This window comes from Euprymna scolopes, chromosome 31 (genome assembly GCF_053919585.1).
Source record: "Euprymna scolopes isolate OS-2025 chromosome 31, ASM5391958v1, whole genome shotgun sequence".
Classification (NCBI taxonomy): domain Eukaryota; kingdom Metazoa; phylum Mollusca; class Cephalopoda; order Sepiida; family Sepiolidae; genus Euprymna; species Euprymna scolopes.
The window spans coordinates 85,351,983-85,378,898 of record NC_136512.1 but is presented as its reverse complement, the minus strand read 5'-3'; the positions used below and the strand labels follow the sequence as shown (position 1 = coordinate 85,378,898).

Sequence of the window (26,916 nt, the reverse complement as noted above, 5' to 3'; positions counted from 1 at the left end):
GTTTCATTTCAGATCTTGAGTGAAGGTCAGTCCCAGAAGCTTGTCAGGACATAGAACTTCCCCAAGACGAGAGCCATTAATTTCAATTAGGTGTGATTTTAGTCTAAACAAGTTTTATTTTTATCGTTTTATTTTCAAATCACTATCAGACTTCAGCCATAAACAAAACTATCAATATCAAAGTTCAAGTAATTTAAGAGAGAAATTACCACCGTCATTTGTCTACATGTGGTGTGTAACCGCTTAGGCGTGACTTGGTACCAACAGCTCTGACGTCAGTAGATAAACAAGCCTTAATAGACAGGCCTTCTCTTAAGGGAAGTCGTGCTAAAGGTCACTTGAAGCTAAAGATTAACAATATACATATATACGGTATAATTGCGTTGACACATTGATTCTAGTCAGATCACTGAAGTTAAGCAATTTTGAGCCTGGCTAATACTAGATGGGTGACTATTTGAGGATATCGGGCACTGTATGTAGGAGTACGTCGACACTTCCAGCAGCTTCTGCATCTTACCTGGCCTTCAGTTGTTTCGACGCTGTTCTACCGCTGGCCAAATATGGTTGGGACGGTAAAGTAAGACTGGCTCTGTGCAACACAACCAACTCCTAGCAAAACGTTGTGCAAATAACATTTAAAATAAAAACAGTAGTCTGGATAATTCAAGTAATAATTTCGGAATTATAATACGTAAATTGCGTGATTAAAGTATGTAGGTAAAAAAGCCTTGTGTAAACCAACAGTGACTAACTCATGAAATACAAATGTCATTTGTTTTATCTTATTTCTAAATTCAGGTGATGCAGGTGCCGGTAAAACTATTCTAATAAAGTACATCCTCAGCGAGTTGGGAAAAGGCGTCAACAAATCGGATGTGAAGGGCATCCTAGGTAGGATTTTTGCCTACAAGAAGGACAAAGGTCTCTTCAGCCAACACGAGGACCTTTCATTCTTGTTGGGTTCCGACATGCAATCTGACTTAAGTACAATCTATGACATTGACGTTGATGGTATTGGCGACCAAGATGAAGCTAGCATGAACAGAGAACCGGAAGTGATCACATCGGAGACATCCTGTAGTGCGCAGATGACCACTGCAAGACTACAGGAAAATCTTTGTAGCAAATTCATCAACAGGGGAGGTAATACACTTGGAGCTCTCCAGGGAAAGAAGGTGAGTTAGGATAGTTCATACATGGGTTTGATTTGTTTTAGTTTCTTTTTAAGATAAAGTTTTAAAAAAAAGAGTCTCTAATCCAATAGAACCCACTTTATCAACCAAATTCAAACCTCTGTCCCATCACCACAATGTTGCATTCCTCTTACTAATTTACAAGTACTTTAATAAAATTTGCTTTAAAGAACTCATAGCACTTGTACTTCCTTATGTAAATACCACCGACTAACCTGACAAGCAGGAAAATCACACCCCTTCACCGTAGAGATTTATAGATGCCAGAAAGTTTAGAGTTCGGTAAATGCGTGTGTTTTGCATGTGTGTCGAGCAGACGATTGCAGGTGGGCTTTTTTATTATTATTCAATTTTTACCCCAAACAAGGCACAGTGCCACTTTGAAGTAGAGAGCTACGGGGACAGCAGTTGCAGGGATATTATGAAGGGAGATGAGTAACAAGATGTTTGTTCACATTACATTTGAACTTCTGCATATCAGTACAGTCGGGAAAGCAGAATTCCAGAAGGGAGTTCCAAAGTCTAGCAGTTCTGGGGAAGAAACTATTGCAGTAGAAGGCTTTCTTACACCTAGGGATCTCTACTGTGAAGGGGTGGGATTTAGCTGCTTGTCGGGTTTGTCGGGGGTATTCACGTCGAGGTGGGGGTACAAGTGCTTGTAGTTCATCAGAGCATTTATCATTAAAGTATTTGTAGAACAGTGCTGGATAGACAATGCATGCGTGAATTCTTGATATGCATCGTACTGCATGTTATACTATTATCAGGACTTTGTGAAAGGCATTTCTGTTCGAAGTCAGCAAACAGAGAGAGAGAGAGAGAGAGAGAGAGAGAGAGAGGGGGGGGAGGGAAAGATTAATGTGTGCCCGGAAGTATTTCACCGAATGTATGATGTGAGGCCTGGCGGTCGTTTATATAACAGAAACGAAGGAAAGATAACACTTGTTACCTTAGCAGTTCAGTCTTTGTAGCCATGTCTGTTGGCTAGGAAATTTGGTTCCCACAGTGTGTAACAGAGCGTGAACGCGCGTATGCAAATATCGAGCCATGTACGACACAGTAAGGAAAAAGAAAAACGCTATAAAAAGAAGAGAGAGCATGCTAGAGGAGACGATCACATTAGAGACGTGGATGACGTTCGAGAGGACAGAAATAAATGTTGTTACAAGGAAAAGGCATAAAGAAAGACAGGAAGTGAAGTAAAGGACGAGAGGATAAGAAAACAAAGATGAAAATTAGATAAAATTTTCTTTGTTCTTTTTTCCTTTTTTCAAACCTCAAAGTAAAAAGAATAAAACAAGAACAGCACTTTTTACTTACAAGACAACCAAATTAAACTCCATGAATAAATATTTTAAGATATTAAGAACTTAAAGCATAATAGAGTTGATATGCTGTAAAGCAAAACAACCAAACCAAACACTATGAATAAATATTTGAAGATATATAACAACTCGACGCATAATTGTCTTTCTTAAAAATTACTGGATTCAGTATTAAAAAAAAAACCCAGAAAACAATTGATATGCAATAAAACAGATGCTTTTGCATTTAGTGACCCGGGATTTCCACGACGTTACTTGGATGTGCTCGACAGATGACGGGAATAACCGGAAACGGTCGGTCGGGCCTTATTATAAAACAAACAACTTGTTACAACCCCCTTTTCCATGGGGGTCCTGGATATGACCTTAAACTATATCCGATGGTGAGGCCCCAACTTGCGGGCTTTGGAGAGTGTGGAGCCCCCCTTTAATTGCCATTGCTCCCAGGTCCACTCTGACCCGGAGTGGTAGTACCTGTTAGGGTCCCAACTATGGGTTAAATAGAAACCGACTTGCAAAAAACAAAAACAAATATATTCTATTAAAAAAAATGTCTTCAAAATCACCGGATTCGGCATTAAATAACCTGGAAAGGGTTGATATGTCGTAAAACAAAAAAAAAAACAACCCTTTTCCATGTTAAGAATGGCAACGGCCACTGAAATTAATTAAGTAATATATTGGGAAAAATGTCTTAATATCTAGAAAACTACTTGTCGACAGTTTCCGGTTATTCCCGTTATCTGCCGGGCACATGCGAGTAACTTCGTGGAAATCACGGGTCGCTAAATGCAGAAGTAGCACAGAACAAATCACCCCCCCCCACCCCCAGAAAAAACGTCTGTTTGGACAAGATTTCATCATTCTTCACTTCAAAGTGGGTCAATCAAACAAAGGATGACCTCTAAAATGGCGCCGGGAATCAAGGTTATTTTGTCTCATTTTTTCTATTGATTTTTTTCTATTCTTATTTTCTACTATTATATACGCGATGTTAGCTTTTAGTTTTAACTAACCTGGGTGCCTGGCGTTGCCCGGGTGTTTGGAGGTGCTTGTTGAGCAAAAAAAAAAAAAAGACAATGTCGTAGTAGGCAGGCAATCTCGAACCCATGACGCAAAGGCGGAAAAGAACGCGCGTGTGCGTGTGCGCGCGCGCGTGTGTGTAAGGGTGTTGGTTGAGCAAAAAAAAAAAAGAAAAAAAAAGAAAAGGAAAATTGCGAGCGCAAAAAAAAAAAAAATAGGAGTAGTAAGCAGGGTCGAACCCGTATCACGCCAGAGATAAAAGAGGTGAAATAAAAAAAATGCCTTACCTATGTGCCCAACGTGGTTGCGACGTCACGGGCGGTTGAAATAACGCCTTTTATGTAACTTCGTGGAAGCGAGAGTTGAATGACTTTCAAAAAATGTAAGCAAAAAAAAAAAAAAAAAAATACGACCCTCCCTGTTGAGGGTGAAGGAATTAATGTCTTAGCCAATCTTTCGATATTTGTCGCCCTAAAGGTCAACCTTCAAAATGATACCGATCTCGTGAAAATCAGTCCCGTCTATCGAATTTTTAGCCATATATAAAACATACATACAAACATACATGCATACATTTAAACAGATATTTGCCCTTTACATTATAGATTATTGACATTCGATTGAGAAGATACTTTTTTGTTTACTTTTTATTTTATTTTATTTAAGTGAATTACTTGTTTTTTCTTCTTTTTTTTTTCTTAGTTATTCCAAAGTAAAGTTTATTCTGTCATTGAATTCAAATTGAATACAAACTTTTCGGTGTAGCTTGCCGGCTATTACAAAATTCGGTCAATGTGCGCTGCTTGTCCAACTGAAGATCTACCTTTAGAATGTTAACTTTTAAGGGTACATAGAGTAACTCGGCTCGCTACGATCGAATATCGCCGTTAAATTTATTGTCGACAAGTAGTATTCAGTGTGCAATGTTATTTTCTAGTATTTTTAATTGTCCGCCATGTTCGTTAATGAAAGGAAGTTGTTCATGCAGGATGTTCGCGTTTTGCAGAAGACAACAAGTGCACTACTTTTACTGAATACTTGTAATTGAAGAAAGTCTCCCTCAAAAATGAGAATTCAACCAGCTTACTCTTAATTTTTTTATCTATAATATAAAGGGCAAAAATATGTTTAAATGTATGTATGTTTGTATGTCTGCTTAAAACTTTCGACAGAGGCAACAGATTTGCTTGAGATCTATATCGTTTTGAAGATCGATCCTTCGGACGACAAATATTGCAAAACTAGCTAAGAACATTACTTCCTTCACCCTCAACTGGGCAGTTTTCTACAGGGAGGGTAGCAAAAAATCGTTCCTTCATGACAATTTAGCCAAACACGCATGCGCAAAAACGTTCTTTCTTGAATTAGTTTAAATATAAAAAAACAGCCTAATTTCGCTCACGCATTCGCAAGTCGTTATAGTGGCAGCGTCGTTATCTTAAGATTGCATGTTCGAGCCGAGATATCAGATATATTTTCTTTTTCGATTTTTTAAGTTTTAATATTGAAACAAGGTTATTTATGCCATTTTTTTTGTTCACTTATTCTTTAATTTGCATCACGGTCGCTGTTTTTTTATTTTTGTTTTTCCGATTTAAAAAAAGTTATAATATTTAAAAAAAGTTATAATATTTAAACAAAGTTATTACGTTCGCTTATTCTTTATTTTCCATTTTGTTTTGATTTAACCCATCCCCTCCACCTCACCAAACCTGAGCAACGCCGGGTACCCTCGCTAGTATTTAAATAAAGAAGACTTATCTGCATATAGTTGCTTTTTAGGGATATTACCTCCAACCTCCCCATGTTAAGAACGGCTTCCGGAATAAACATCCCCAACCTCCCCATGTTAAGAACAGCTTTCGGAATAAGGTACTCTCAACCTCCCCATGTTAAGAAGAGCTTTTGGAATAAACATCCCTAATCTCACCATGTTAAGAACGGCTTTCGGAATAAATACCTTTTGCAGGTAATTTTTTAGTGGGACAATCAGGCCATATTGACTCCATTTTTTTTTTCGTTTCTTTCTGTATTCAGAAAGTTTTCTTTTCTTTTTTCTTTCCATTTGCATATGCGCAGAACCTGCAGTTTCTTTTAGCTGCTAAAGAGAGAAGGAAGTCTTTATAAGAAGGGAGGGGCAACAGAATGCGTACAGGTAACAGAGCAAGTGGAAGGGGGAGAGTGTCTGAAGATTATAAAGATTGAGTGCCCTGTAAATTTAGAAATGAAAATTAACTTTAAAGAATATTTCCGCTAATTTAAAGCTAATAAAATATTAAAGAAAACTTTTTATTTAACAGAGAAAAATAGCATAGAAGGCAGTATGCAGGAGTAAAATTACAAGCAAAATTAGTAAATACAAAATACGTTTCAAATTGCTATATATCACAATGTGAGATACTCTACGAAATAGCTAAATAATAGGACGTAGTTGTTAGATACGATAAGTCTTTGATTAAATTTTAAAAAATTAAATTAATTATTGCAGAAATAATTGTGTGGGTTGAAAAACGTCATATATATAAGGTATAAATTATGAAGCTATAATATAAAAGAATTATCAATTATAATAATCCAGAATAAGGATAGTAATAGTTAGAGTGGCCGAAGTAACCATATAAAATGGATGATTAGTATTAATATAAACAAGAATTAAGAAAATATAAATAAATATAAATAAGAGTTTAAAAAAAAATTAAATAAAAATATTTAAAGGAATCGCCATCTTATCATTTATAGTAATGTTATTGGTCTTAGAGTTAGTTGATATTTGGATTTCATCGAGAGGTTTTGGATGAATTGTATAGGATTGCATTTCTACAGAGGAAAAGAGAGTGCAGAAAGGTAAAAAAAAAAACGAATTGTAGTTGAGCAAATCAAATATATATATATATATATATATATATATATATATATATATATATATATATATATATATATATTTGTGTGTGTGTTGTTTTGTGTTTGTTTTTGCGATACGATTTGAATGAATTGAATTATTTACGAAAGTGCATTCTTTACCTAAATTTTCCCTTTAACCAATTTGGTACCCCCACATGGGGAGCGGCATATATATATATATATATATATATATATATATATATATATATATATTATGCATATATATTATGTAAATATATATATATGCATATATATATATTGTGTATACATATATATATATATAAATTACGTATATATATTATGTACATATATAATGTGTATGTATATATTATATATACATATATATTATATATATATGTCCATGTATATATGTATATGCATAAACATTAGATCTATCTATCTATCTATATATATATATATATATATATATATATATATATATATATTGCTTTTCTATTCATTTAAAGGTGATTGTCTTTGTGGATGATTTGAGCAGGCCTAGTGCGGACGAATTTGGATACCACCCGCCATTGGAACTCTTGAGGCAGGTTGTTGAAAGAAAAGGATTTTACGATCATGTAAGCTTAGTCTGGAAAGTAAGTAATTCATTTTGAATATATTTGAAATGTCTGTATGCACGTATATATGTGTGTAGTACTGTTATCTAGGTTCCTGTCTTTTTAATGCATGTATAAACACAAAAAATAGCTCGACTGTAAAATTCTCGTTAAAATGACGGTACAGCTATTTAAACAAGCAAGAAACATATGAACATCACACGGTTTTTCATAACAGGGTTGATAGCTCCAATTCACATACCTTTTGTTTTACCTTGCTTCCTTCCTGGCGACATTCGACTTGGAGACGCTGGAATAAAGGACCTTTCCAATTTTGATGCGTGCGAAATCAACACATAATAACCAGGCATAACTTTTGTTTCATTTCTGTTTCATGTCACCGAGGTGATTGGGACACAATGCGAAGTTTTCTTGCTAACCTTTATATCTTAATTCATAACGTCTCTCTGCTCTGTGGACGTTAAAGAATCGATTCTCTTACCCAGCCAATTACTAAGAAGATCCAAACTCTCCTACCCCGATCGATCGTTAACCTATATTGTCAGCTGTTCCTTTGTTCTGTTAACTTCGATGTTTTTCTCTCTTAACTGTTGCCAATTGCATCATCTTTGACGTTAGAGATCAGCCGATGTGTTTGTTATTTTTCTATTGTTATGGTTTTCGTCAAATATTTACTATTTGTTTCAAAACTATTTTATTCTAAGCTTCTTGCTTCGGCATGTTCTGCCTGCTTACGTAACCCTTATAATTATAACAGTTGATTTCGTGTTGTTGTCACGCTTGAGGTAAATCCTATTGTAAAAACCGAAATAACTAATTGATGTAGAACTTACCAATAATAATAAAATAGATGTATGTTACTTAAAGAACCAATATGCAAAACTAATACTCTCTGTCTCTCTCTTTGTCTATCTTTTGCTCTTTGTCTCTCTCTCTCTCTCTTTGTATTTCTCTCTCTTTGTTTCTCTCTCTTCTTTGAATGTGTTAAGTCTTTCTACTTTAATTTTTGTGTGCGTCTATTAAAAACGAAAGACATTATTTTATTTATTTATTTTATCAACTATCAAGATTAGGCATCCTCTTCTTTGCTCCTAAAAATTAAATTTGCGTCTATGATTTATTTTTTCTTTCTTTTCTTAACCTCTGACCTACTTCAAATGTATCTTGTCGAACTCAGGAATTTTTCTAATGAACCTGGAAATCTGCACGGAATAGAGAACGAAACCTTTTATTACATTCATGGAGGTATCACGTCCTCGTTCCGTTAGCCACGTAGTTGAAAAAAATCAGTTTCTATACAAATTCTTAATAAAATAGATTTACCTCCCTTAGACCAATACGTTAAGATTCTGAACTGCCGTACATAAATATAGTAATCCAACAGAAAACACTAATTACCGGAACATTTATTGAATTAAATGAATTTTTTAACCAACACTTTTCCGAATTTTTGAGATAAGGTTTGGTTATTCGTATTATTTGAATCCTTCATGCTATTATTCTCATCTTGAGTGTCATTTTTACGACGACCAGATGTATCTTGTTGAACTCTGCAATCTGCACGAAATTTCGAATGAAATATAATCCACGGGAGTAACACGCTCTCGTTCTGTTTGTATCGAGGTCCTAAGTAATTCGCAATTGCATTTTCTGTCACCCACACTGAGAATTGAACCTTCAACCTTGAGAAGAAGGTCGCTTTTACAAGTTAATTTTTCCAAGTACTCTAATCACTGCACCTTGGGTCCCTGCTTAGTAGTAGTAGCTGTGTTGAAATGAATTCAACATAGGTGTGATCTAAAAGGGAAAACGAAAACGAAATATAAATTAAGTGATCTTTTTTAAAAGAGACGCCTTGGGTTAGTGTAATGTGGAGATATGGGTAGGTGACTGTGCCGAGCGCCGTGTTTGAAGTAAGGAGCTGTGAAATATAAGAACAGACACTTTGAAATCAATTTTCTTTATTTTACCGGAAATTCTGCGTGGAGCCACCTGCGTACACGCAATTTTAAAACATTTTCATTTATCGATTTATGATTCCTTTTTTTCATTTTTCTTAAACTTTTTCTTCTAGGGGATGGGACATCCAACCAGATGTCTGACATTTACCCCTATTTTAGTGAGTCCAACCAAGAGATATTTTCAGGATTCTAGCCGCCCCTTTCAGTGCAATCGTTTGTATTTCACTTGCACTTGGTTCACCGGGTATGCTTGCTATGTACTTTTTAAAGTTCTTTTTCATAAGCCCAGTTGCTCCTATGATGACTGGTATAATTGAACTGAATGGAACCCCAAGTGCTTGGCAAACACAACTTTGTGTTTAAACAGATACATTTTTTGCGGGTGTGTGGTTAAATTATAAAAAACGTTTCCGTTATTTTACTGGAAATTCTGCGCGAACCTACCTGCGTACACACAATTTAAAAACATTTTCTATTTGGTGAACATCCAGAAAGTTGAATATCTTCTGGTATCTGTTTTTAAATCTTACTGCTTTTATTTTTGACCTGGCACGCCATCATCGTTATCATCGTTTGAATCCGTATATTTTATTGTTGGCAGAATTCTTTCTAAAAATACATCGGGTATTTACAGGAGAGCCCATGAGAAGGTTGCCAACATCTTAGGTGAAAGTGATTTTTTGTAGAACAAACTGAATTCGAACTTGGAACATCTAGGTCGTCACTCCGTGTCGTTAATCACTTGCCCACTGCCGCCTCCCCTTTTTCCTTTATTACTATTAGTTATTATAAAGATTAGGATTAAGTGTCCCTCATTTTGTTCATAATAATAAATTATTGAAACGAGTCGAATATGCGTGCGTTCATCACAGTGTAGTATCTGTTCTTCAGATGCTGCAAGCTATGACTAGCTATGACTAGCAAAGACCAGATGTGGGGGCAACCCCACATGTCTGACCTTTAACCAGCTCCCATTTCCCACCTCTCGGGAGCTGGTCCCCTTTTCCCCTCCCCCCTCCCTTCACTCCTCACATTAAAAATCGGCCTTGTGCCTAATTTGCTCGGTGGGGGAGCAAATAAATACCATCTGTTCTTCAGATGTTACTCTTCAATTTCTTGTTCTCTGTCATTAGAGGAGAAGTCCTTCACGACTGAGACAATTTTTAATTTTTGTTCCTTTTCTCCACGTTAAAAAACGACCCTGCTGTCTAACTCTGTTCCGTGGAGAGGCATTGCAATTAAGAACATGCGTAGGTTCACTTTTATTAGAAAACACGCCAATACTTTTGTGAGTGCAAGATCTTTATCTTGATTCGGATCTGTTTTGATTTTGAGAATTTGATTTCCATCTGATTAAATATATACGGATAATCATCCACCGACAGCTGTTTCACTGTATCACGGCTCCCCAGGATGGCTAAATCTAACCCTAATCCTAAACTGTTTCGAGCTAAGATTCGAAACTCGACCGTTTAGATAGCAGTCGGGACATATTACTCTTACTCTGTTATGCTTGTTTTTGAAGTAAATCAAATTATAATATTTGCATTTTTTTTAATATCAACCACCTATAGAGCTTAATTCGCGTATGAAAAGTGATATTTTATATGTGACAACAATTATCTACCTTTACTAGAAAGTTTCACCCAGAAGAGGTGATCAAATGTAGTCATCTACAGAAAAAAATGTTTCACCATATCATGACTTTTCAGTGTGGCTAGAGATGGCGAGTGTTTCGAAATTAAGATCCAAAGCTCCTTTAGACAACCAGATTTTTTTTACCAGGAAGTCACCACTTATCAAGGCCTAAAAGCCACTCGAAATTAAATATAAGGGTTAATGAGTGTATGGTGGTCACCGGGCTAAGAGCATATTAATAGTTAGTGGTAGAAATAAGGTAAAAATAATTTATTTAGTGGGGGTGGGGCAAGAACTTGTTTACACTGGACTTGAAGACAACCATATTTTAGTCAGCAGGAAAGCAGGTCAGCAGAACAGAGTTCCACAGACGGATAGTTCTAGAAAAGCGGCACATATAGAGTGGGGGAAACTTTTGACAGTGGTTGTAGTTAGTCGAGTGTTTTTCTCACTATTCTGATATTATGAGTATGCGTGTGCTATTATCTATTGAGTTAGCAGCATTATTACATATTTTCTTCTCTTCTGTTTCAGTCCATATGTGATGTTACTCTTGTCACAGCTGCTGGACCTCGCGGAGGTGGGTGCAGTGTATTAAGCCCTCGCCTTCTAAAACACTTTTGGTAAGATTTTCAGCAAAGTAAATTAGTAGAAAATGTGGAAATATATGAACATACATTTTAAGTGAAATTTATACTTTCATATTGTATCGTTAATTAAAAGCAATAAGCAGATATGAAAATATAGAATAAATTTATTCTGTTAGGTACAATAATAGAAGTCCGTGTCGGGTAGCAACAACTAGTTGCTTAATGTACACCACATTCCAACTGACTCTAACCAATTTTGCTCTACGTGAACCGTAATCACTTGTTCAAGTCATGTCACATCTGTACCAGTATCATTCTAACTTGCAGTTTCAGTTATGCTTTCAATTTTTTATATAGAAATCGCACCAGACAAGGCATGAAACAACTTGATGTGAGGAACTAAAAGAAATACTACTTCAAGGTCAAAATCTTTCCGGCGATAAGTGTTAGAGGAAGTAGATTCTGATCCAGAAAACAGCAATTCTTCCCTCTTTGTCAGAAACATAGCTTATGGAATGTAAGGACTAAAGGACAAAATAAGGGAAGCGATAGTTACAAGGTTGCCGAAAGTAAACTCAAACGACAGATAAATGTAATGTGAACAAACACCTCCATCTTTCTACCTTCAACAAAGCCTCCTGTTTTATAAAGGTCTTCCCGTATTGTCATAGGCAGTTACGTTCCCGACCGTGATTGTGAAGATTAACACGCCTTGTCAATTCTTGATCTATTCTTAAGCACAGTATTCAAGGATTGTGTGATAAATGCCAGTATGTAACAGAGTACGCGCGTGCATATGGCAGCTATATGCAAATACCGAGCCATGTGCAAAATGACGTCACAGTAAGAAGAAAGAAAAAGACTATAAAAAGGAGAGAAGTATGTTCGAGAGGACAGAGGTGAAAGAGAAGGAGTATGATCACGTTTTATTCAGGAACTTACCCAGAAATAAATGTTGTTGTTTAAAAAAAGTAAAAGTCGAGTTATTACTTACTATAACGTGTTGGTCTTGGGTGTCTACATGTCAGCGCATGTATAAACAGGTATGTGACGTTATACATAGTTTTTTGTAATGGTTCACTTCAACTTATGCAGCTGCCATTGCACAAAGGTAGCATCCATTCCACCAATTCATCCGTCAAGTACAAACAAGCAAAAGTTTATAGATGCCAGAAATCATTGTAAGAGTGAAATAATCGCAGCCAAGAGAAGGTATACAAAAATAAGGAGAAGACGTGAGTCATAGAAATAGGAAACTCATGATTTCTGAAAAATTTATAATAGCGGAGCGAATAATGGGCAATCAACAATTCACTCACTATCCGACAACCAGGCGGTCGTTTACACAACAACCAAGAAGGCTGAACGGCTGGCTCGGCGGTTCAGTTCCAACACCACTTTAGACGCTACAAATCACTTCTTTCCAAATTTCCCTTTGCGGACAGAAGCCACACACGTAGATCTGAACATCTCCCCCTCTCATGTCCGTGAGTATTTTCCTCCCTCTTCACTAAAGCTTGGAGCTGAGTGTAACTGGTAAAGCTCTCGTTTTTGATTATATATTCCTACGTTTAATTTGTTTTTTTTTGTTTTGTCGTTTTTGACACAGTCTGCCACCACAGCATTTTGTTTTTATGAGATACTAGCATTTCAGCCCGGCGTTGCCCGGATGTTTGGAGGTATGTGTTGAGCAAAAAAAAAAAAAAAAAGGCGGTAATTCTTTTTTAACTTTGACCCCTATTATGACCCCTTAACATTTATTGTTTTAGGCTCAAATCAAGTTATTAAGTTAGATTCATATCCAAGGAACCTATATCTAAAATTTAAGTGTTTATACCCAAAATTGTCGGAAGAGTTTGGTAGAGTTCTCAAAGGTCAAATCGTTGAACTTTGACCCCTAATAGCCAAATTTCTAGCTGAAAACAAGTAACAAAGATTTTCCCAAATCTCAGTACCCTGTAGACTGAAAATTGACAGAGCATAGCGTTGGAAAATATACACAGATACACACACAGACACACACAGTCACGGTCACTTTTATATATATATAGATTAGTAATTTTATCCTCATATATATATATATATATATATATATATATATATATATATATATAAGTGACTTTGTGTGCAGAACGGTCTCTACCAAACTACTCTGTAAATTTTTGGACTTGATATATATCGAGGATTTAGAATTGTGGAACAAATTCACTTTGGTTTTTAGTCAGTAAAAATAGCTGCTAATATATATAGTAATATATAAGTGACTGTGTGCAAAACGGTCTCCACCAAACTACTCTGTTAATTTTTTGACTTGATATATATGTGGAGAATTTGGAATTATGAAACAAATTCGCTTTGGTTTTTAGCCAGTAAAAATAGCTGCTATATGGTCAAAATAGAAAAACTGGAATTTTTCAGGCGTAAATCAACTAAATGTGTAACCTCTGTGCATGTGCAAATATACATGCATACCTTTAATAACGTTGCTTTGAAAGTTTTAATATGCATATGGACTTAGATAGTAATAATGCTGGAGAGTTATATGCTTTGATTTCGATTCTAGCTGATGGCACCCAAGTCATAGTTATATGTTATATATTTTTAACTTTTGAAATTACAACTATATATTAGGTACAATATAATAATCAATAGAGAATTGATTCTATAATAGGAAATCTCCATAAATTAAAAAATTATATTTAAGCGTATTTTACAACAGGGCAACACCAGGCGACCTGCTAGTATATATATATATTAGTGTTGAGACAATTAATCAGAATCGGAATTGGGAATCGTAAATATCGGAACATTTAAGGGTATTGGAATCGGAAATGTTGATGTCTATTTTCCGATGCCAAATCGATTCTTTTAATTGTCTTTTTTTAATTTTTTTTTTTTTTAAAGTAAAATCTTCCATTGCTGGTAATATTGATAAATTAGTAAATATTGATTGATTTTAAAATACAAGTAAAGTAAAAATGGATAGATCATCCTCCACAAGTGTATTTTGACGTTTAGGAAAACATCTGCATATCTAACATGTGATTTTACAAAAATCGTGGGAAATAACAATCTTAAAGTTAAATAATTAGAGATTTATAAAGAATCGGAATCAGAATCGGTAATTGTATCAGAATCGGGAATTTATCATGGAATCAGTAATTGTATTGGAATCAGGAAAAATATTGGAATAACCCCTTCACTAATATATATATATATATATATATATATATATATATATATATATATATATATATATATATATATATATACATATATATATATACACACACACGCGCGCTCACACACACACACTCACACTCCCCCCCCCACATATATATATATATATATATATATATATATATGCGTGGGTGGGTGTTTCATGTCAAGTTCTTGCTTTTATTTGTTTTATTTGTATTTATTTTAGCATTCTTGGCCTACCGGAACCTTCACACAAGTCTTTGCAGTATATTTACCAAGTTCAATTGGGCAGTTTCTTCAAACACGGTTCATTTATGCCGGAAGTGCTCTCTCTTCGTCTCCCATTGGTTTCCGGTTGCATTCAGCTCTATCATTTGGTCAGTTCCTCTCTGAAACCGACACCTCGAAAATCACACTACGTCTTCAATCTTAGGGAAATTTCAAAAGTAAGTACTCGCCTAACTTACCCTGTTTCTTGAAGTCGACATTTATGTAACAATATTGAACGTGATCATAAGCAGGTTACGCAAAGTATAGGTTAGCAAATAAAACGTGTTGAGTGAAATTTGGTCGCATCTGAAATTCAAGTTTGGGCTGTTTTGCCAGGTTGTTAACTTAAGAAAATCGTTAACTAAATTATTAAATTAAAATTAAATTTCATCTCTAATAGCTTCAATCTCTCTTTTGGAATTCCCTCCCTACTTACTGTTTCCCCGATTGGGCCAACATGTAGAAATGTAAGTGCAATGAGGGCAAAAACCTTGCAGCCTAACTCCCCATCTAGAATGCCCTCTGTAAATATGGTTCCTAATCGTACTAACTCCAGTTGCTGTATACCTCGTTTAAAGTAAGTTAAAATATAATAACAGTAACGTAATATTGGTAGGTTACGCAAATATAGATTAGCAAATGGAATATGTGTGATAGGATTTGGTCACATCTGAAATTCAAGGCTTTTTTTTGGGGGGGGGTTGTGTTCTTGGAAAATTTGGAAAAATATTAAAATAAACGTTGTTGTAGGAAAAAAAAGATATCAGTATAAAATAGATTTAGATAATACAGTTAGCTGCTCGAAAAGTAGTGAAGGCTTAATTGATTTCGACAACTAGGAACGCCCTGTGTTTTGCCAGACCCACCACAACGGACTCCATTTTTAGAGAAAATGGGATGAGAATAAGTAATAAAAGTTAAACAAAATAAAATCATTTTCCATGTCTTCATAGGGTTCCTAGATTTTTAAACAACTGGGAAAAACAGCCTCCTCAATGTTAAATGACACATAATCATAAGAAGCAACGTCATGCAGAAAAATGCTAAGTACATAGCATATTAAGCTAATACACAATGAAGACAATGACCACATGACACAAAACCATAAGAAGCAACATCATGCATAGCAATTTGAAGTACATTACATACATTCATAAAAAAGCTGATAGTCAACAAAGATATCAGTTATGTAACACATAATCATAAGTAGCGACGACACGCATAATCATTTTAAGTACACGACAAACATTCATTAAGAATGGTATCATGCAAGAAGAAAATGGCTACATAACACATAACCATGCAAAATTACGTCACAAATTTACAGTTTAAAGTACATAACAGACATTCATAAAGAGCTAATCTATCTATATATCTATAAAAGTGAAAGTGTCTGTGTGTGTCTGTCTGTATACATTTCCCTACGCAATAACTCTGTCAATTTTCAGTCTACAGACTCGAAATTTGATATACAGGGTATTGGGAATTGGGAAAAAGCTTTGTAATTCATTTTCGGCCAGAAATTTGGCTTTTAAGGGGTCAAAGTTAAACGATTTGACCTTTGAGAACTCTACCACATTCCTCCGACAATTTTGGGTATAAACAGTTAAAATTTTAGATATAGGTTCCTTCGATATGGATCTAACTTAACAATGTAATTTGAGTCCAAAAGAATAAATATTAAGGGGGTCATAATAGGGGTCAAAGTTAAAAAAAAATTGACCGGTTTTTTTTCTCAACATACACCTCCAAACACCCGGGCAACGCCGGGCAACGCCGGGCAACGCCGGGCAACGCCGGGCAACCATGCTAGTATACTAAAATGATAATGGCTGTATTCCATAGAAGCAACGTTACGCATAACCATTTAAAGTACATTACAGATATTTATAAAAAGCTGAGTCAGCTTGGTTAGATACATGTTTATAATTGTATTTGTTGTATATCCGTATTTTTCCTGTTTATCATTATAATTTTCTCATAGCAGTTTAAAATTTCGTGATCGGCCGGTTCCGATTATTTCTCTCGACGTCCGAACAACTCCGAGCAAGTTCGTGGCACCCGCGGGCCAATAAAAGCAGAAGCAAACAAAAAATAAATAAATAAAAATAAATAAAAATACTGGACTCAATATTAAATAACCCTAAAACTGTTAACATGCTATAAAACAAAAACAAACAAAACAACAAAATTGCTTTGCATCTATCCAACAAGTGGTTGATGCAACAGCCTAGCTATAGCGCCAATACTCCATACAAGAGCGAATAGTGGCTTTATAGAAATATAGAATAGTATCATGTGTATATCTATAGAAACACGAACCCACGTTTGCCCAGCTGGGAAAACTTGGGTCCTTGTACCAGAAAAATATCCAGTAAATAAAACGTTGTTTAGTAAATCGTTATTTTTTTTTATTTTTTTATTTTTTTATTTTTTATTTTTTGCATTTCCATACACCAAACATGGATATAAATATCACTAAAACATCCGCTGGGTCATAAGCTTCATTTCGGTACCTAACTTGCCTGGGGAGGGAGGTTGCCTGTAGGCTGAGATAAACCGCGTCACACACACACACAGACAGACAGTACGAAAATTTATAATAAGAAGATATAGAAAAGTAAAATAGGGCATAATCACGTTGACACACTGGTTCCTGCTGGATCCTCGAAGTTAAGCAACGGTGAACCTGGTCAGTACTAAATGGGTGACTATTTGGGACTTCTAGGTGCTGTATGTGCTCTCTGCTTATCTCGGCATTGTCCCCAGTCGTCCTGGTCTTCTCCTTGCCACTGGACCCAAACAGTGTCGATTCAGGAAAGGTGTTGTTAGGGATTGTGCGAACCTTGCCCCACAATTACACGCGCAACTGCCCCTACAGGGGGTATCCTTTGTCTTTCGAGACTGAACGGAGGCATGGATCGATATAGAACAGTATAATGTGTATATTTATAGAGATATAGGATATTATCATGTGTATATTTATAGAAATATAGAATAGTATCATGTTATATTTATAGAGATGTTATTATGTGTATATTTATAGAGATATAGAATAGTATAATGTGTATATTTATAGAAATATAGAATAGTATCATGTGTATATTTATAGAAATATAGAATAGTATCATGTGTATATTTATAGAAATATAGAATAGTATCATGTTATATTTATAGAAATATAGAATAGTATCATGTTATATTTATAGAGATATAGAATATTATCATGTTATATTTATAGAGATATAGAATATTATCATGTAATATTTATAGAAATATAGAATAGTATCATGTTATATTTATAGAAATATAGAATAGTATCATGTTATATTTATAGAGATATAGAATATTATCATGTAATATTTATAGAAATATAGAATAGTATCATGTTATATTTATAGAAATATAGAATAGTATCATGTTATATTTATAGAGATATAGGATATTATCATGTAATATTTATAGAGATATAGAATATTATCATGTTATATTTATAGAAATATAGAATAGTATCATGTTATATTTATAGAGATATAGGATATTATCATGTAATATTTATAGAGATATAGAATATTATCATGTTATATTTATAGAAATATAGAATAGTATCATGTTATATTTATAGAGATATAGGATATTATCATGTAATATTTATAGAGATATAGAATATTATCATGTTATATTTATAGAAATATTGAATAGTATCATGTTATATTTATAGAGATATAGGATATTATCATGTAATATTATAAAAATATAGAATATTATCATGTTATATTTATAGAGATATAGGATATTATCATGTAATATTTATAGAAATGTAGAATATTATCATGTTATATTTATAGAAATATAGATTAGTATCATGTTATATTTATAGAAATATTGAATAGTATCATGTTATATTTATAGAGATATAGGATATTATCATGTAATATTTATAGAGATATAGAATATTATCATGTTATATTTATAGAAATACAGAAAAGTATCATGTTATATTTATAGAGATATAGGATATTATCATTTAATATTTATAGAGATATAGAATATTATCATGTTATATTTATAGAAATATAGAATAGTATCATGTTATATTTATAGAAATATAGAATATTATCATGTAATATTTATAGAGATATAGGATATTATAATGTTATATTTATAGAGATATAGGATATTATCATGTAATATTTATAGAGATATAGGATATTATCATGTAATATTTATAGAGATATAGGATATTATCCTGTAATATTTATAGAAATATAGAATAGTATCATGTTATATTTATAGAAATATAGAATATTATCATGTAATATTTATAGAGATATAGGATATTATCATGTAATATTTATAGAAATATAGAATATTATCATGTTATATTTATAGAAATATAGAATAGTATCATGTTATATTTATAGAAATATAGAATAGTATCATGTTATATTTATAGAGATATAGGATATTATCATGTAATATTTATAGAGATATAGAATATTATCATGTTATATTTATAGAAATATAGAATAGTATCATGTTATATTTATAGAGATATAGGATATTATCATGTAATATTTATAGAGATATAGAATATTATCATGTTATATTTATAGAAATATAGAATAGTATCATGTTATATTTATAGAGATATAGAATATTATCATGTAATATTTATAGAAATATAGAATAGTATCATGTTATATTTATAGAAATATAGAATAGTATCATGTTATATTTATAGAGATATAGGATATTATCATGTAATATTTATAGAGATATAGAATATTATCATGCTATATTTATAGAAATATAGAATAGTATCATGTTATATTTATAGAGATATAGGATATTATCATGTAATATTTATAGAGATATAGAATATTATCATGTTATATTTGTAGAAATATAGAATAGTATCATGTTATATTTATAGAGATATAGGATATTATCATGTAATATTTATGGAAATATAGCATAGTATCATGTTATATTTATAGAGATATAGGATATTATCATGTAATATTTATAGAGATATAGAATATTATCATGTGTATATTTTAAGAGATATAGAATAGTATCATGTGTATATTTTTAGAGATATAGGATATATAATGTGTAAGGTGTTTTATAGCTTAGTTGAATAAGTCCAGCTTTTTGCAGCAGACTTAGCACTATCTTCTATGTATTTATTCAAATTTTATTTCATTAAAAATATTAATGAGTCACCATTTTGCAGCAGACTTAGCACTATCTTCTATGTATTTATTCAAATTTTATTTCATTAAAAAATATTAATGAGTCACCATTTATCAAGGCTAAAGGCCAATCGAGGAGAATAGGTGAAGCGATAGAAAGGATTGTCATTTAAAATGATGATGGAACAAATAAAATTTTATTAGTTATGAAAACGGTTTATGAAAAGCAATCCTTTAAACTGGATTTGAAGAAGACCATGTTGTAGCCTTCAGGGTAGCAGTCTCGAGATAATGTGTCTCATGTATAGGAAGTTCTTGGAAAGAAACTTTATTCATAGAAGTTCCGTTTCATTTTAGATACATTGTTTATTAATTTCGTAATTGCAGTTCGTCCATGGTCTGTTGCAAGCGGAAGACAGCGTTGTAACTAGCAAGCATCTTTGCATCCAGCTTTTTGTCCACGAGGCGATGAGGGTTTTTCATGACCGACTTGTAGACGCAGTGGATAAGGCAGTCTTCTACAAGCACCTCACCCAAACCGTACAGGATAACTTCAAGGTACTGAAAAAGCAGTCAGGTATTTAATGAATGATTTTACTCATCCGGCGTTGCCCGGGATGCATTTATTTTTTATAATTTTTATTTGTTTGCATATTATTAAACTGAAGATAGACAACTTCTATCATATTTTTCAATTTAAAATGAGTTCAAATTGATTTTTATTTTTAGGTGATTATTTAGAAATGTTTGATATTAAAAGTCACTGGGCTAGAGCTAAGTAATCTTTGAAATAAATCGTAGCTTAGTATTTTTTTTTTACATAGAAGTCACCATTTATCAAGACCTGGATGCCCCTCGAGGATAAGGTTTAATGAGTGTACAGTAGTCAGTGGGACAATATTGTAGTAATCATAATAGAAATTTAGTAAATTGGATTATTTAAAGGAACGGCTCATCAAGAACTTGTTTACATTGAACTAGAAGACGACCATATTGTAGTCAGCTGAAAAGCAGAGAAACGGAAGAGAGTTTCATAAGCTTGCAGTTATAAAAAATAAGCTTTGTTCTTAGAATCTATGTTTAGGTTTCAGCACATATAAAGACTACGTTATCATATTGCCAATAACATGGTACAACAATAACAAATGACAATTAGGAGAAATTGGTAACATCATCGAAAGCAATAAAGTTATTTAAATAATTTACTGAGGTAGCTAAGGGATAAATGTGGAAAAGGAGGCTTAAAGAAAAAGTGCAAATAAAGTAGAAGGTGAAACAGTAAAAGTGTCCCCCCTAAAGAAAACAATATTACAGCTTTATTTTGAAACTTTTATTGAAAACTTCAATTCAGGTAACTTGATTATGTAGTAGAGCTGACATCTATTCAATGTATCCACCTTCAGCCTCAATCACCACGGGTCTGGAACTGAGAGTATGCCTTTTCCACAAGTGCTGGCGGGAGCTCAGTGAATATTCAGCAGATTGTGGTTGGTTGGTTGGTTGTTTTTGGTTTACGGCATATCAACCCTTTTCGGGTTATTTAATGCCGAATCCAAAAATTTTGAAGAAAAATTTTTTTAATAGAATATATTTGTTGTTTTCACGTCGGTTTCTATTTAACCCATAGTTGGGACCCTAACAGGTACTACCACTCCGGGTCAGAGTGGACCTGGGAGCAATGGTAATTAAAGGGTGGCACCACACTCCCCAAAGCCCACAAGCTGGGGCCTCACCACTGGATATAGTTTAAGGTCATATCCAGGACCCCCATTGAGGGACTTTTACCCTCTGCAGGGAGGCAGTCGGCACATTCTAATGCCCCACCGACAGGGCCTCAGCAGATGGTGGCAATCAGGCTGGCTTTGGTGTTGAGGGAATACATATTGGTGATGTTCTCGACACATGACCAAACATAGTCCACCGGGTTCAGGTGGGAGGAGAGAGTGGGCCAGAGAAAAGGAAGGTAAAAAGTCATAGCACTCCTTCTGAAGCCAAGCTTGGTTCTCTTTGGATTTGTGGGCTGGCGCCGAGTCCTGCTGCCATACCCAGGGTCTGCAAGCGGCCAGCATTTCTAGGGTAACAATTTTATCATTCCATCCTGTATTTTTTTGGCTATAATCTGCATCTTTCCTCTTATTAAGTACTTTCGGTACCGCATCCCCATCCCACTCAATATCTTTCTTATTTCTAATAATCTCACTTGCCTCCCTTTTCATTATTTCTCTCCCCAAACTTTCCCATTTCTAACTTTAAATGTATACAAAATCCGTATTTTCCTCTTCGCCTTTACTTTTATACAATGCTGATTTTTTTTCCTCTTCTGATGAGAAGCATTTAGCTTTGAAATGTCATGGCCTCATATCTCTTTCGCTAACTGTAATCACCCTAATCCTTATTGACATGATAATTTAATAATAATATAATTTAATAATTCTTGCAGCATTATACTGTCATGTATTTCTTTCTTTCTATCTAAGCAAAGAATCCCTCATTTTTCTGAAGAGCGTGTGCATGAAAAGAGACGTTATTGACATAATAATAATCATTTGTTTGTGCATAATGAAACGGATCTGTAAAAAATGTACCGAAATTTTAACATGCTGAAGGAGCTGTTTGCATGAAAAATAAATATTTGGATTTTGGAATTTAACTATGATCTTATTCTTTTATATATGCTCTATTGTTATTTTTAATACACATTGAGCTTCTAAACAAAAAGGATTGGTATACACAAATGGTGAAATATTATTGAAAAAATCCCCCAACACATTTTACCAAAACAATGGAGACAAAGATAGCTTCATTAAGGGGGTTCGAACCCCAGGATAAATTGCAATCGTAAATTCCTGCACCGATGATCCCAGAAGGATGAAACACTAGTGTTTGTAGGTATTAAAATGATTATATATATATATATATATATATATATATATATATATATATATATATATATACACACACACACATATATATCTTTGGATTATTATCTTCTTCCAATTACGGGATGTCTTTGGATTTTACTTGCACAAATGGAAATTCTTTTAACTTTCTTGAAATTTTACATTTGGATTTTACGGTCACTGGATTTTTTATCTTCCACCAGACTATCCATTCATGTGTAATCACCTCTTTTCTTTACCATATTCCCTCTGCTTAACTTATTTTGTTTTCAAGTAAGATCTTTGACTTACTTGTTGTTTCATCGAATACTTCTGCATGCAAAATCCGATCCTGCATTTTGCTAATTCCTCCCCTCTGATGAGAAGGAGAGTATTCCTTTGAAACTCCGCGGATTAAGGACTATCCACTTATCTAGTGTTTCCTTTTCAGATTAAATATGTTTTTAACTCATTTTAAAGTGTTTTTTAAAATATTTTATTAACTGTTTGCTCATATATATATATATATATATATATATATATATATATATATATATATATATATAAAATAAAAATTACAATTAAATTTACCAAAATGATCCAAGATGGTAAAATTAAAGTATAATATAAATACTAAAGAATTAATATTTATAAAGTTATCTCAGCCAGATATAAAAGCTCGATAAAACCAAATAGGAGATAGAGCTTATAATACGAGCAAACAGTTAATAAAACATGTTAAAAAAACACTTTGAAAAAAGAGTTAAAAACATGTTTAATCTGAAAAGGAAACACTTGATAAGTGGATAGTTTTATCAAGTGTTTCCTTTTCAGATTAAATATGTTTTTAACTCTTTTTCAAAGTGTTTTTTAACATGTTTTATTAACTGTTTGCTCGTATATATATATATATATATATATATATATATATATATATATATATATATATATATATATATATATATATATATACATATATTCATTATTATTAGTGTTTTTTATTATTATTTTATTTATTTTGGCAGAGAAATTGGACTCTGTCCTCAAAGGATCTTGTTGTATTCGGTGATTTTTTTGAAGAAAATCCAACCAAGAAAATTTATAGACCAATTACTGACGAGGAGAAATTGATTCAAATTTTGGAAAACTATCGGTTGAAAATGATGCTGGGAAGCGAGCGGGTATGCTTATTATTTTATCAGCATCATCAGAATTGTTTTTGTTTTTTTTAAATTCAACATTTCATATATATGTATATATAGTGAATAAATGACAAAAAACTATATTCCAAAGTTCACGATGTTCACCACCTTATAATTTATTCCTTTAATTCAGTTGACATTTATAATTCTTGACAGTATCTGTTTTGTAGCGCAAAATCAATCACTTAATTATTATATCAATTAGTGAATCAATTTTGCCCTTTATTCATCAGAAGAAATAGTAACAACTAATCTGTCAAAAGGAGATAAAGTGGTTTTGACATGATAAAAATCCGAAAATTAGAAGAGAAGCTATAAATACCTTACAATATTCAATAAAATTCGAAACGGCGTAATAGAAACATATTATACGGTGTTTACAGCTTCTCTTCCATAAATAAATATATGTATATCCTTTTAAATTTCTTCCCCTTCTTTCTTTTTTAAAAATCAAAATGTCATCATTCACTCCTGATCAGGATTGCAAAAGACGTTTCGGGTTAAAAAGAGCTCTCTTCTCTGCCATATATATATATATTTTTTTTTTCCAATCAAATCGATTGATTGCCTGCTTTATTTGAGGACTCACTATGGTGGACCGGGAGGAAACTTCACATTCCTACCCGCAATGACTTAGTCCATAATACAGTGTAGTCTACATTGCACTGTAGAGAACCTAATGTTGATTTTATAAAATTATTTTCACATAATGGCTTGAATTAAAGTTTAAAATGCAAAAGTCAAGTATCATGGTTCATATGTGTTTTAAAGAGAAACATTCATTTCGAACGCATCCCTGTCTTATTAAAGAAATTACTGTTGATTTTATACTGCTTGTGCGGTGATAAAACTCCGAAATTCACTTGTGATATTAGGCTTTATAAGATGTTATCTTTATTCAAAATCGATGTGTTACTTCTTTAATCGGATTTTTTTATTATTGATTAATGATTTTCAAGACTTATCAGCGGCATTCTGATACACGACCTATCTAAGAACACTTTTAGACACATAAAGTATATTCGTGTGAAATTTCATAAAAATCCGCTTAGCCGTTTCGGTGTTCTCACACCCAGACAACATCAGAATCAACAGACTTTTGCCAACGCAAAACATATTATATATATATATATATATATATATATATATATATATATATAGAGAGAGAGAGAGAGAGAGAGAGAGAGAGAGAGAGAGAGAAATAAAAAGGAACAAACCGAGTTATGTGTTCATCAACGTTTCGTCATTATTTTGAGACTTCTGAAATAAAGACGAAACGTTGATGAACACATGACTCGGTTTGTTCCTTTTTATTTCTCTCTCTCTCTCTCTCTCTCTCTCTCTATATATATATATATATATATATATATATATATATATATATATATATATATATATATATAGGGTGCCCACAAAGTCTGGCTACATAATCTACAGGATGCTTCCACAAAGTCTGGCTACATAATGTACCTATTTACTATGCCTCCCCACGGGACAGAGTTAGACACCAGGGTCGTTTTTAAACGTGGAGAAAAGGTACAAAAATAAAAATTGTCTCAGTCGAGAAGGACTGATCCTCCATCGAAAGAGAACAAAAAATGAAAGTGCAGCATCTGAAGAACAGATACTACACTTTGATCTTGTCCCGAAGGCCAAGAAAATAATGTAGCTAGACTTTGTGGACACCATATATATATATATATATATATATATATATATATATATATATATATATATATATATATATATATATATATATATGTATATATATATATATATATATATATATATGTATATATATATATGTATATATATATATATGTGTATATATATATATATGTATATATATATATATATATGTATATATATATATGTATATATATATATATGTATATATATATATATGCATATATATATATGTATATATATATATATGTATTTCTATATGTATATATATATATATATGTATATATATATGTATATATATATATATATATATATGTATATATATATGTACTAGCATGGGTGCCCGGCGTTGCCCGGGTGTTTGGAGGTGTATGCTGAGCAAAAAAAAGGGGTAATTTTTTAAACTTTGACCCCTATTATGACCCCTGAAAATTTATTTTTTTGGCCTCAAGATAAGTTACTTTTCTACCAAACTGGATATATTTTTCGTATTTTTATTCAATGTAACATGTTTATTCAGCTCGAAAACCATACAGTGTTTACCGATGTATTGGAAAATTCAAGATGGCGTCTTAGTCCCTCTTGAACACGGTAAGTTTGGGAAAAGGTGTTATAAATAAAAAACTGAATAAAATACTGTTAAAAACTCGCTCAATATGTTACCGTGACATAGGTTGACATATATTCGGCGGGTTTTTAATAGTATTTTTTCTAGTTTTTTATTTATAACACCTTTTCCCAAACTTACCGTGTTAAAGAGGGAGTGAGGCGCCATCTTGAATTTTCCAATACATCGGTAAACACCGTATGGTTTTCGAGCTGAATAAACATGTTACATTGAATAAAAACACGAAAAATATATCCAGTTTGGTAGAAAAGTAACTTATCTTGCCTTTGATAACATGTATTTGTTATATATTTGGTTTTTGACAACTTTTTCGAATTTATGTGTACAGTAATACAAACCCGTTTTTCGAGCTGAATAAATATGCTACATTGAATAAAAACACGAAAAATATATCCAGTTTGGTGGAAAAGTAACTTATCTTGCCTTTGATAACATTTATTTGGGTAATCTCCAAAAATACCGTTAGGGCTTACAACATGGCCGCCAGAAGAGTCAACAAAAAACTGCGAATAAAATATATAAAACTCGTAATTTCTGTTTTTAAAGTGGGTGTTCAATTTTCTTTATGAAATATACTTCCAAAATAAACTATTACAGTCGTTTAAAACATAATAGAAGTATTATTTTTTTATTTTTTAAA

The 26,916-nt window shown here is 32.9% G+C and overlaps 1 protein-coding gene across 1 annotated transcript in view; it reads left to right on the top strand.

The window, feature by feature from the left end:
- LOC145255562 (dynein axonemal heavy chain 6-like) overlaps nt 1-26,916 on the top strand; it is a 277,781-nt gene that overhangs the window by 109,362 nt on the left and 141,503 nt on the right. Inside the window, exons 28-34 of the mRNA XM_080114017.1 lie at nt 802-1,178; nt 6,913-7,041; nt 11,157-11,245; nt 14,640-14,859; nt 20,269-20,458; nt 22,023-22,030; nt 23,786-23,941. Coding sequence (XP_079970143.1) covers nt 802-1,178; nt 6,913-7,041; nt 11,157-11,245; nt 14,640-14,859; nt 20,269-20,458; nt 22,023-22,030; nt 23,786-23,941 — 1,169 coding nt within the window. The remainder of the gene's footprint in view (nt 1-801; nt 1,179-6,912; nt 7,042-11,156; nt 11,246-14,639; nt 14,860-20,268; nt 20,459-22,022; nt 22,031-23,785; nt 23,942-26,916) is intronic.